Source organism: Myxine glutinosa, chromosome 1, assembly GCF_964187855.1.
Source record: "Myxine glutinosa chromosome 1, kmMyxGlut1.1, whole genome shotgun sequence".
Classification (NCBI taxonomy): Eukaryota; Metazoa; Chordata; class Myxini; order Myxiniformes; family Myxinidae; genus Myxine; species Myxine glutinosa.
This window is the reverse complement of record NC_136261.1, coordinates 333,936,231-333,949,120: the sequence shown is the minus strand read 5'-3', so window position 1 is coordinate 333,949,120 and position 12,890 is coordinate 333,936,231. Positions and strand designations below refer to the sequence as shown.

Here is a 12,890-nt window from a genome sequence, read left to right as displayed (position 1 = left end):
GACGTAGAGGCCTGAGACTATTTTTGACGATTCCTGACGAGGTTCAAGAGCTGCTCAGAGCTAAGTGCCACACTAACACGTATTTATTTTCAGTTATATTTCCCTTTGTCTGTATTCGGGTCTGTATGTGAGGGCTCCAATTAAGAATATAGTTTTTTGTGACCGGCATTTTCTTTAATAAATCCGGTATTTTTGTACATTTTAATTCCGTGTCGGTTTGCGTTGATTTATTGCAGAGTCAAGGACGTCGGTTGGACTCGTGAAGGTAAGCGCTTACGGCTTCTCTGCCACTTGCTCCCCGCGCGTATAACGACGGTTGGCCATTGAATTGAACGCCTCAGAGTTAAAGCTCGTTTGGTCATCTGTGTCACCCTGCAGTGTTAACCAGAGGGTAGTTACACAACAATACATACATAAACACATATTACATGCACATACATACATGCATACACACAGATACATACATGCATCTTACATACATACATAGACACATACATACATGCATATTACATACATACATACACACATACATACATACATATATACACATACATATTACATACACACATACATATTACATACATACATACATACATACATATTACATACACATACTACATACATACATATTGCATACATCATCATCATCATCATCATCATCATCGGACCGATCTCGATCGAACAATTACATACTTACACACACATATTACATAATGTATACATATTACATACATACACACATACATATTACATGCACACATACATATTACATACACACATACATATTACATACATACACACATACGTACATATTACATACATACACACATACATATTACATGCACACATTCATATTACATACATACATACATATTACATATCACATATTTAATGTTATCGGCCCCCAAACATTCTAGCTCGTCGAGAGAAGCCATCAACAGTCGGATGGATGTACATGGCACTTAACAGTTGGGGGACGGCACGCACACTTTGATCCACGAGCGGCCGTGACGAATCTTTTACAGAAAGATCGCTGTTGGTGTTCCGGTCCAGGAACTCCACCACAACTGAGACTTCGTAAAGAAATTCCTTGTTGAAGACAGCATTTTGTAATGATTATTCTGATGATTTGTCTCTGTATTGATGATTGTTCTCGGTTCTCAGTAATAACCCTATAACTATAAGAATAATAAATATACCTTTTTCCAAATCACTTTTCTTGATCCTTGTCGCCCAGTGAAATTTGTTTTAAAATGCTCTGACATATTTACATATATACATGTTATATTTACTTTACATATTTATTACTTGCAAAATCGAAGATTTTTTCAAGTATGTTGGTCGGTTGCGTTTGTGGTTCTGTCTGTCTGTCTGTCTGTCTGTTTGTCTGTCTGTTTGTCACTGCCCTACAGGTCACAATTCAAAACCGATCGTCACGAAACTTCACCAAGTTGTATAGGTCGTCCCAATTGGGAAGCCTATTGATTTTGAGGTCGAAGGTCAAAGGTCATCTGGAGGTCACATTTCTAAAATCGCCATTTTAAATCCGATTGACTTGAAAATTGAATAGCATTTGTATATTGAGTCACTAAATTGGGAAATGAAGTATTTTTGAGGTCAAACGGTCAAAGGTCAACTCAAGGTCAAATTTTAAAAATCATCCATTTTCATCTGAAAATCCGTCAATTTTCAACCGATTGAGTCACATCGAGTTGTTATATTGAGTCATATTGAGTTGAGTCATATTGAGTCATATCGAGTCACTAAATTGGGAAACATACTATTTTTGAGGTCCAAAGGTCAAAGGTCAATTCGGTCAAACTTCCACAATCATCACTTTACCTCTGAAAAACCGTCAATTTTCATCCGATTTACTTAAATTGAACAACATTTGCATATTGCCTCACTGAATTGGGAAACCAACTATTTTTGAGGTCAAAAGGTCAAAGGTCAACTCTAGGTCAAACTTCCAAAATCATTAATTTTCATCTGAAAACCCATCAATTTTCATCCGATTGACTTGAAAATAGAACAGCATTTGTGTATTGCCTCACTGAATTGGGAAACAAACTATTTTTGAGGTCAAAAGGTCAAAGGTCAACTAAAGGTCAAACTTCTAAAATCATCATTTTCATCTGAAAAATCGTCACTTTTCATCCTGTTGACCCGAGCTTTGATCAAAATCGTAAATTTTAATCTTCATGAAATGGACAATTTGCTGTATCAATGGAAACTTTTGGGGTGGGGGACGGATTTTGCAGGTATCGTGCTCCGCATGACGTCTTCTTGTTTATTTACTTACATGTGTAGATATACACATATAATTATAATAATGTATTTTTCAAATGCTTCATCACAACTGAGGTAATTGTTCACATAATGCAAAAGGATCGATCGTCTTTGGGAAAAGCAGAGGCCATAAATTAATAAATAGCCCTAGCGTGCGCATGCGCAGTCTGCTTCCCAAGCCGCCATTAGTGCTGGGCGACGTTGGGAGATGCTCGCGCTGTTCGTCAGGCCCGGCCGCGCCCACAGTCATGGCTCGGCTTGTAGATTATTTTGTTGTCGTGGGATACGACTTGGAAAAAAAGGGTGAGCAACTGTGAAGGTGTGGTGGACATTTTGCTTGTGAATCTTGCGGCGGTCGTCCATCGCCTACGCGAAGCCCCGGTTGCGTGCACGTCCCGAATAAGTGCATGTAGTTTGATGTGGCTACAGCTGGTGCGGATTCTTTGTCGTTTCCTTTCTTTCGGCGTTTATTCACCACATCCATGGGCATTTTGTTTCCGTTCGTTGTCTCTTTCTCCAGCCTTTTAGCTCTGGCGGTTGAGGCGAATGTGCCTGGAGTTCCTGGCGATGCGGCCTTTCACACGAACCATTAATAATGGCAGCCATGTACAGTGAGGAACTTGAGTTCGTGTAACAATCCTGTCTTGCTCGTTAAAAGTACATCTGAATGCAAGGTTGACTGTCACCGGGACAGCCGGACGGATGGGTCATTGTGAAAACACCGTGGTGCACTTTGCTGCTCTTCTTCATCCTGGGATGTGGGAAGATGATTTTGTCACACAAGGAAGAGGCACTGATGATGATTATTCATGTGGGCCGTGCACAACCAATGGGGTGTATCTTGAGTGGGATTTATTTAATTATTTATTTATTTATTTATTTATTTATTTATTTATTACCTCCGCCAACGAAGGTGCATGGAGGATATGTTGTCACCCCTGTCTGTCTGTGAACAAGATATCTCAAAAAGTGGACGGATTCGGACGAAATGTGGCAAAGATGTAGCGTATGTGACGAGGACGAAATGATTAGATTTTGGTGAAGATCCGGATCCGGCTAGTAGAATGTTTCAAGTGATTCTTCACCATTGGGAGATCGGGCCAAAAACGATACATAGCAGGATATCTCAAAAAGTTGTGGAAGGATTCGGACGAAATGTGGCGGAGATGTAGCGTATGTGACAAGGACGAAATGATTAGATTTTGGTGAAGATCCGGATCCGGCTAGAAAATTTTTAAAGTGATTCTTCACCATTGGGAGATAGGGCCAAAAACGATACATAGCGGGATATCTCAAAATGTTGTGGACGGATTTGGACAAAACCTTGTGGACCGGTTGTGTGTGTGAAGAGGACTAATCAGTTCAATTTTGGTGATGATCCGTATATGGATTCGAATACTAGAGTTATTTAATTTTCAAGTGATTTTTCACCATTGAGTGATGGGGCTAAAACCGACATATATCACAATATCTCAAAGCATTATGGATGGATTTGGACAAAACCTGGTGGACAGGTTATGTGTGTGACAAGGAGGAATCGATTCGATTTTGGTTCAGGTCCGAATCCAGATCCGGACTCTCATTGGTATACAACAACAACATGCATTTTAAGGCCATTTTCCCTGCTAGAGCGGGGGTTAGCCTTGCGGTCCCCATGACAATCTTCTCCATTTTGCCCTATTTTCTGCATCTCTCCTTGTTAACCCCCTTGCCCGCATTTCTTCTTCCACCATCTTTAGCCAAGTCTTTCTCGGTCTTCCCCGTCCTCTACTTCCTTCTACATTAACCTCCATCACTCTTCTCAACCAGTCACTTTCATCCTTCCTCAACACATGACCAAACCATCTCAACCTGTTCCTCTTCACAGCATCAATCACAGGCAATATTCCCATCATCTTTCGCAATTCATCATTTGTCTTCCTCTCTCTCAACGATACTCCGCACATCCGTCGAACCATTCGCATTTCCACCCTTTCCAGCCTTCGCTGCTGCTCTACGTTCATTTGGTATACAAAACTTCACTCTCATTGGTATACAAAACAAAAACTGTTCAGCCTGGCGGAGGTTTGCCCTCCACGGAGTGCCCTTCTAGTTTACTTGGATATTGAAGTTTAATCTCCGATGCCAACTTTTTCCTTTCTCACCGTATTAATGCTGCGCTTGTTTCCAGTAGGGTGAAAATTTTAAAGTAATTTATGGGTAGCTTTCGGTGTAAAAGGGCAGCTGTGTGCAAAGCTCTCACTGGTAATGCCAAGTTCATACTTGGGGGATGCTTTTTGTCCAGAAGCAGCATGTCGACGGACAGTGCTCGTCTTTGTGTGCCCAGTGTTGGTGGCCAGGGAGTGCTCTGGTCCTATCTTTAATAGGGGTTTTGATTTGTGTTTTGTCTGCCCGAAGGTGGGGTCTGTTTGCTGTTTGTGAACTGCTTTAAATTCGTATACACCACCACTGGTGTTTGCTCCGTGGTTGGTAGCTTGTGGAGTGCCTTCCCCTTGGATCGGTGATTCCTTTTGAGGTTCTTGCTGTTTGATTCTTCCACGTGTCAGCGGTTTGCAGTACCTGTCCTTTCACAACATAAAGCTTCTAAGTAAAGATGGGTTAGGAAATTTCGAGGCAATATGTGCTGATTGGTGCAATGGTCTTCATTTATGTATTGGTGATGGGGGCTGATGGGCAGGGCAAAGCAAAGATACACTGGTGTAATGTAGCTTTTCCCTTTTCCCCTTTCCCCTCCTGTTTACAAACTACAATTACCCTGCAGTACTTTCATTGATGTAAATATTTGCAATAGTCAGGGTCTGCCCTGACTATTGGTCTGCCCTGCTTGCTGTCCTTGGGTCGTGGTTTTATTTGTCTCGTACCACGGTGCCCATATTGTCCCACGGTGCCCATCTCGTCCCATAGTGCCTGAACCTTTAATTGGGTTGAGAGAGAGCAGCAGAAGCTAGACAAGGTAGGACACTATAAATGATGTCATACTGAAAGCTATTGCTGAAGCCATGCCCCCCTCCCCCTCCTACCCCGCCTCCCCCCCCCCCCCCCACTACTCTTCCCCAGCCATTTTCATGTGCATGTAAATGGGGACAGAGTTGTAGTACTTTTGAGAAAGTGTAGTTGATGAGTATATGTTTGACCTTGCATTGAGGTTTCAATGGAAAAGACCATCAAGAAGTAAAAGCGGAAGAAATCTGGCAGGTTGTCAACCATCCGGGTGCATCCTTGCCAACAAACCACTTGTCTGGCTGAGCACTTTCACATGTTAGGGTGTTCTTTATTATTACATCATTACGAAATAAACACATTCCCCTTGCATGTGAAATCTTACTATAATTCACCAAATGTCCGTCCGTTCGAAGGTACCGCAAAAAGGGCTCAACCGATCGCAACGATATTTTGGGTGGGTATTCCTGGGACCCCTGGGAGTAAAATAGGCTATATCGTATATTGTTTTCCCAATTTTTCCAAGTTTACCAATTTTCCAGTTTTTCCAAAAACGATGGAATAATATTTTCCGATGTGAACAGTGATGTGGCTTTTGTTGAAATTCTACGTACCAGGAGAGAGTAGATCGACTCCTGACGAACTCTTCCTATATAAACGTGCGGCTCCGAAGAAACACTGCAGCGTGTGCAAAGCGACTGAGAAAGCGGCCGCTTCCGTGTTACAGATTTGGCGCGCACTCTTCACACATGAACGCGCGACTGAGAAAGACGTGGAGCGGCCGCTTCCGTTGTGCAGATTCGTCACGCCACTTCTATCTATCTTCAATTTTCGATATTTTGCCTTTTCATTTGCGCCTCCCAATTGAAGCCCCGCCTGTAGGGTGGGTACCGTTGCTATTTGTAATAATGTTACATTAACATCGAGATGTATGCTTTTTGTGATTGAAATTAAATTGATTGCCTCCAGTTTTTGTCGCCACTTCTGAGGAAGGACATCGTTGCCGTAGAGGAGGTTCAGCGCAGAGTGATGAGATAGAGTCCGTGGATAGTAGACTAAGCTATGAGGAGCGATATGAAGGAGGCAGGACTTTATACATTATAGGCTTATTTGGAAGAAATAATAAATGCCGAGATCAGGCAGGAACTGAAAGTGAGAAACATCATAGAGAAGGTACAGGAGTCGAGGCTGAGGTGGTTATGTGTATTCTGAGGATGTACAAGGAGAAACCTGGTGAGATGGATCATGTATCTGACTGGCAAAGGTAGAAGATGAAGATGAAGAGGAAGACCAAGGACAAGGTGAATGGACTTAATCAAGGACGACACACTTCAAGTAAACCTGTGTGTGGCAACTGACAGATAGGCTTCGAGGAGGACAACAAGCCGGCTCGACCCCTCACTTGCCCACCAATGAGGGGATTGAGGGAAGAAGAGGATTATTAGCTTGTGTGGATATTAGAAGCATTCTCTCTTTGGCATGATGCGTCAACGTCTGGTTTGGAAATCTGTAATTATGACCAGAAATTCCAGTCTTAATGAAGTTATACATAACATGATGCATGACATGACTGAGTCATGATGCAGCCACGGCTTTAGCTGACATAAATGGGAAACTAATTGCGGAATTGGAGTCTTTCATCCATGCTGAAATGCATGAGTTACCGAGTGTCTTTTCTCTACTTTTATATACCATATGATGTCATTGATGAAAATATTGTGAAGTCATTTACAGATGCTGCTCGCCCAGGGTGTTGATGTGACTTTGTTCTTTCAGAACACTCGTTAATAGCCGCACATTTGCATTGCTTTGCTTCTCGCAGTCTGGAGGCGTTGTTTAATTGTGTGGGCCGAGGGCTTTTTGCTTGTGTTTTCAAACTGTGCAGCTAAATAAAAAGAATTGCATGAAATTTCCACCTTCATAAACTGGAAGAAATCTTTAAAATATTCCACAGGATACTTCACTCAGAAGAATTTGAGGCCCATTATGAGGCTGATGATGCTCTGGGTAACCTGTGGGCGTTGTGTTTTTTTATTTTATTCTTAATTATCATGGTCTTTTTAAACTCAACTGGACTATGTCCAGCTGAGTTTTTGTCGAAACCCAGTGTCCGTCGTCTGTCTCTCTGTCGTCTGTAAACAATTCGACGTCTACGCTCTAAAAGTCACAAATATTGATTAAATTTGATGAAACATGTTATGCAGCATCTTTAAGACATAAACTAGTTTGGTATTGCATTTGGGCGTTGCTCGCCCAAAAATGGGCGTGGCAGGGCGGCCATATTGAAAAATCAATTTTTGTCATATATTTTTTAGCACATATAAACTATATCGTTTGTGGTTCTATTATGCATATTCTAACCATATTGATATAGACCAGTTGAGTTCAGGTTCCCTGGAACCTCTAGTTTTTTTTTTGACATATGTAAGTGATGTAAGTGATGTAAGTGATGCAAGTAGATGTGATGCTAAAGGGCATATTCAATTATTCAGCAACTTGTTGGTATAGTACCTCGAGCTACTGTTATTTAGTATTTGTTCGTAGTTGCTACTCGGGCTTGGACAATGCGTTGGGTAAGCATCAATGACGATGCAAGCTGCAGCTCGGACGTGACAATGCAATGTCAGCACTTTCTAGCTGACCCGGATGCTGCTGTAGCTTCCGCCGTACTGCATTTGATGCAAAAGTGGTTTGTCGCGTCTAATTGAACAAGCACTCTTAGGAATCCATATTGCTGAAAGCTAATGGGTATAGCGGTGTGTTTGAGATCTGTTTATCCAGACTCTGTGATGTCATGGTTGGAGCATCCGCTCTGAGTCTGGTAGGTCGGCAGTTCAAACTCAAGATGAGTCGTACCAAAGACAAAAACAAAAAGGTACGTTCTGCTTCCTTGCTTGCTGTTCAGCATTTAAAAGTTTAGAGAACAGACAATCCCCATTGGTGGGCATCCATCGGGAGGAGGGAATTACTCCAGTGGAAATGCCCTGCTGAGTGCGGTGAGAAAAGCGGTGCAATTGTGATGTTGCTGATACCCAGAGTATCCTGGGAAGTGATGGCAACCACTCATCTTGTTGAGCTGCAGCTTGAGGGGGATACCGAGAGTATCCCCCCAAGCTCAGGGACTGTGGTTGTCTCATCAGTATGTCCATACCTGTGTAAGTGACAGCTCTATTTCGACCTTAGACCTTGTATTAAAAAAAGAAAAGAATGTTTTCAGATGTTGATGAAAGTAAATAAATAAATAATAAATAAATAATTAAATGAGAAAGCAGTGGCACTTCAAGATATTTTGATTTTGAAAGGCTGGCTGCCTCATTGTGGTAGATGCTGTGTATTTATTTAAAGTCAGTGATTTTTCCGCTCTCACGGAAAACGGATGGATTTCACAAAATTTGTGACTTGAAATGGAAAACTGAATCTGACATGCAGAAAAATATGCAATGAAGTGAATTAAAGAAAAACAAGATTAGATCCAATTACTAATGAAATATTCACCATATTATCTGATCTTATGTGTGAGATTCTCTGCAAACCTTAGGTCCGACAGCGTAATTACAAAAGATGGAAACAAATAAATAAATTACACTAATTCTATACACATGGTATGCAGTCTCTACTCGAAGCACAGCCAATGCTACGCTCGCAGTTGCTTCGGACGAGGGTCGCTGTTAATATCTCGATATCTATCTTAATTGCTGGCACTAAACACAAAAAAATTCAAAGTGAAATTTGACTTTAAAAGTGGCCCTACTTTGTTACCCTGCGCTCGTGAAGCGAAAATCAGGGTTAGGGGATCGGCTGCGTCCGTACGTGTGGCGTACGTGCGTGTCTGCATTTTAAAAATTACATTTTCTCGGCAACCGTTGGTCCGATTGACATGAACTTTCACCATGGGAGCGCTTCCTCCTGTATAATGTTTTATTCATAATTATGACGTCATAGGTTATGTTGTACGGACGCCATCTTGGAAAAACGTTGCACCTCTATCTCTGAAACCGCTCAATGGAAAAAATTGAAACAAGGCTCATTGTCAAATACTCCCCATCGGGAATAAGATATGCTGGTCATCGGTGCCTTTGTTATGATGTCATCATTCGACAAGTATAACGCTTCATCCAATCAGTATGAATTTTCTTTTCTGTGCAATTGTTGGTCTGATGGGCACCAAATGCTCACCAAAGGAGTGCGTCCTGTAGAATATTTTAATGACCATTATGACGTCATAGGTCACGTGGTACAGGTGCCATCTTGGAAAAACCGAAAAACGTTGCAACTCTATCTCCGAAACTGTTCCATGGAAAAACCTGAAACATGGCTCAATGTAAAGAACGCCACATGGGGAATAAGTATTGTTAATGATGACGTCATAATTCGACAGGGATAATACTTAGTCTAAGTTTGAAATTTCTTGAGCATGATCTACGCAACAATTATAGTAAGGAATATAAATTTATGATGTCATCGCTCACGTGGTCTGTCTGCCATATTGGATGAAAGGGAAAAAAATACCCTAAAAAAAAACAGAAGAGTTGGCTTGGGTTGGGGAAACCTTTTTTTTTTTTTTTACATTGAAGAATCGTTGCAATACAGATGAGATTGCCGAAAATAGTTATCAAAAATGTCAGAAAAAAACCTCGTGTTATTACCAAGTGGTGTTTTTCTGTCCATATACACACTGGCATGTGTGCGTACTTCCTTTGTTGGTGGGCATACATGGACATCATGTTGTCAAGATGAATTTGGTTAAAGTGTCTTATCCGATGGATCCGGTTTCCCCATTTGTCCCACCTGGCATTTGTAATTTTATTATTCCTCACGTTTGTGTCACCCCGAAGGCAAAATATACCATCCAAGGATGCAGTGGAGGATTTTGCATGCAGATACGAGAATAGTTTTTCCCATTGCAAATGCACAAAGATATGGTTCTTTTCCATTAAAAACCACCGTTTAGAGGCCATTGATACCATGAAATGGAATCCATTTTTACCCTCGCCAGAGGAGAGGGTATTTCACTTGAGTCCGTTTGTCTGCACAGAATAAATATGATTTTCTCTGCAACCGTTGGTCCGATTGACAGGAAATTTTCACCATAGGTGCAACTCCACCTGTAGAATTTTTAAAATGATAATGTCATAGGTCACGTGGTTCGGCGGCCATCTTGGAAAAATCGAAAAACTTTGCACCTGTATATCTTGGAAAGCTCTGAATAGAAAAAAAATTGACATGGCTAATTGTAAAAAGCACTCCATGGGGAATAAAATATGTTGATGATGTCATCCGAAACCGTTCCATGGAAAAACCTGAAACATGGCTCATTGGAAAGAACTCCACATGGGGAATAAGTATTGTTAATGATGACGTCATTGGTGCCATAATTATGACGTCATAATTCTCACAGGGATAACACTTGGTCTAAGTTTGAAATAAAACAGAGGTCAGAACTTCTTCCTTTGTTTTGAAGTTCAGTCCACCTACAAATAACTTGTCAAATTTGTCGCCAACATCCCAGGTGTTCTGACTAGGTGTCGAACCAGTCAGCATGGATAGTACCTCTCCCCGTTCTTTCATTAAATCCAGCTCCTTGAGTTTAATTTCCTGCTGAAGCACCGAGTCCCGTTCCCTTAACTCCCTTTCGGCTTTTCTCTCCTCTGCTTTTCTCTCTTCTAACCTTTCCTCGAGCTCTCTTGCAGCTCTCCTTTCCTCTGCTTTTTTATCTTCTAACCTTTCCTGGAGTTCTCTTTCCTGTGCTGTGTGAAGAGTGGACATATGTTGTGTGCAAGAGACGAGATGGAAGGGAAGTGGTGTGAGAATGGTGAAGGGTAGGCAGGGACAGAAATACAAGTTTGTGTGGCAAGGGTGCCTGGAGGGTGTGAATGGTGTTGGTGTCCTGTTTTCTGAGGAGTTTGTAGACAGTGTGGCGAGTGTGACGAGAGTGAGTGATAGGTTGATGATGGTGAAAATGATGATTGGAAAGCTCTTGGTGAACGTCATCCCGGGATATGCTCCGCAGGTTGGTCGGAGCGATGAAGAGAAGGACAAGTTCTGGTGTGTGATAGAGAAGCTGATGGAAAACGTGAAAGATGAGGAAGTTGTTGTGGTAGGAGGAGACCTAAATGGACATGTGTGAAGGAGTATGGATGGTTTTGAGGGAGTTCATGGGGGTTACGGATATGGTGTGAGAAATGGAGAAGGTGAAAGGATTTTGGAGTTTGCTGATGGAGCTGATTTGTTGATTTGTAATACTCGGTTCCAGAAAGAGGATAATAAGCTTGTTACATACACGTCAGGTGGGTCGACGACAACCGTTGACTACCTGACGGTGCGTAGGCGAGATAGGGGGCACCTCCAGGGCACAAAGGTGATCCTGGGGGAGGAGGCTGTTTCACAGCACCACTTGGTTGTCTGTGACATAAGGGTGAAAGGTGCGAGGAGAGCTCGGCGTGTGAAGTACCAACCAAGAATGAAGGTGTAGAGTTTGAAAGAGGTGACAGTAAGGGAGGCATTAAAAGAGAGGCTGAGTCGGGTAGAGGATGATGTGGTTGAGCTTGAAAGTGGTTGGATGTCAATGAAAGCTAGTCTGTTGGGAGCCGTTGGTGAGGTATGTGGATGGACAAAAGGACCACCGAGGCACTCGGAAACATGGTGGTGGGATGATGAAGTTGTAAAGAGGATTGACGAGAAGAGGAAGAAGTTCAAGGAGTGGCAGAAGGCGAAGGGTACGGGAGCAGAAACAGCAGAGAATGAAAGTTATAAGGCAGCCAAGAAGGCTGCAAAGAAAGAGGTAGCAAAGGCGCAGGAGGCATGTAGGAAAATGTTCGGAGAACGCTTGGATTCGGAAGAGGGTCAGAGAGCTGTATTCAGGATTGCAAAGCAGATAGCGAAAGAGAGGTGTGATGTGATGGGGGTGAGTTGCTTGAAGGATGAAGTGGGACAAATCGTTGTGGACCCAGATGGAATTAAAGGAAGATGGAAAAGATATATGGAAATGCTGTTGAATACAGAGAATGAATGGGATGGCAACATAGAGAGTAACCCAGTTTTAGGACCGGTAGAGAAGTTAACTGAGAAGGAAGTTGAGGAAGCGATAAAAGCAATGAAGAGTAGAAAAGCGGGAGGGCCGACGGGAGTTGTGGGAGATATGTTGAAGGCAGCAGGAAGTTGGTGTGAAGAGAATGACAGAGATCTGTAATCTGGTGGTGAAAGAAGGCCACATTCCAGTGGATTGGGAACTGAGTACCCTCGTCCCTCTATACAAGGGGAAAGGTGACCCTCTGGAGTGTGGCTCTTACCGAGCGATACAGTTATTGGAGCATGGAATTAAGGTATTGGAAAGGGTGTTGGAGAGGAGGATAAGGAAGAAAGTGAAGATCGACGAAATGCAGTTTGGATTTATGCCAGGAAGAGGAACGACAGACGTGCTCTTTATTGTCTGGCAGTTGCAGGAGAAGTACATGGAGAAGAGGAAGAAGTTGTTTCTTGGGTTTGTTGATCTGGAGAAAGCATTCGATAGGGTTCCACGCAAAGTATTGACATGGGCATTGAGGAAGTTAGGAGTGGAGGAATGGTTGATCAGAACAGTGATCAGAGATGGATGATGGACTGAAGGAGAAGATGAACAAGTGGAAGGAATGTATGGAGACAAAAGGCCTGAAGGTGAATAT

General features: G+C 42.4%; 1 protein-coding gene across 1 annotated transcript in view; it reads left to right on the top strand.

Annotated features, from left to right (window-relative positions):
* Window positions 1-2,460: 2,460 nt before the first annotated feature.
* The window catches only part of SBF1 (SET binding factor 1), a gene marked incomplete in the record, with an annotated part of 417,110 nt that continues 406,680 nt past the window's right edge, over window positions 2,461-12,890 (top strand). The window contains 1 exon segment of the mRNA XM_078779651.1: window positions 2,461-2,592. Within this exon segment, the coding sequence (XP_078635777.1) occupies window positions 2,538-2,592 (55 nt within the window).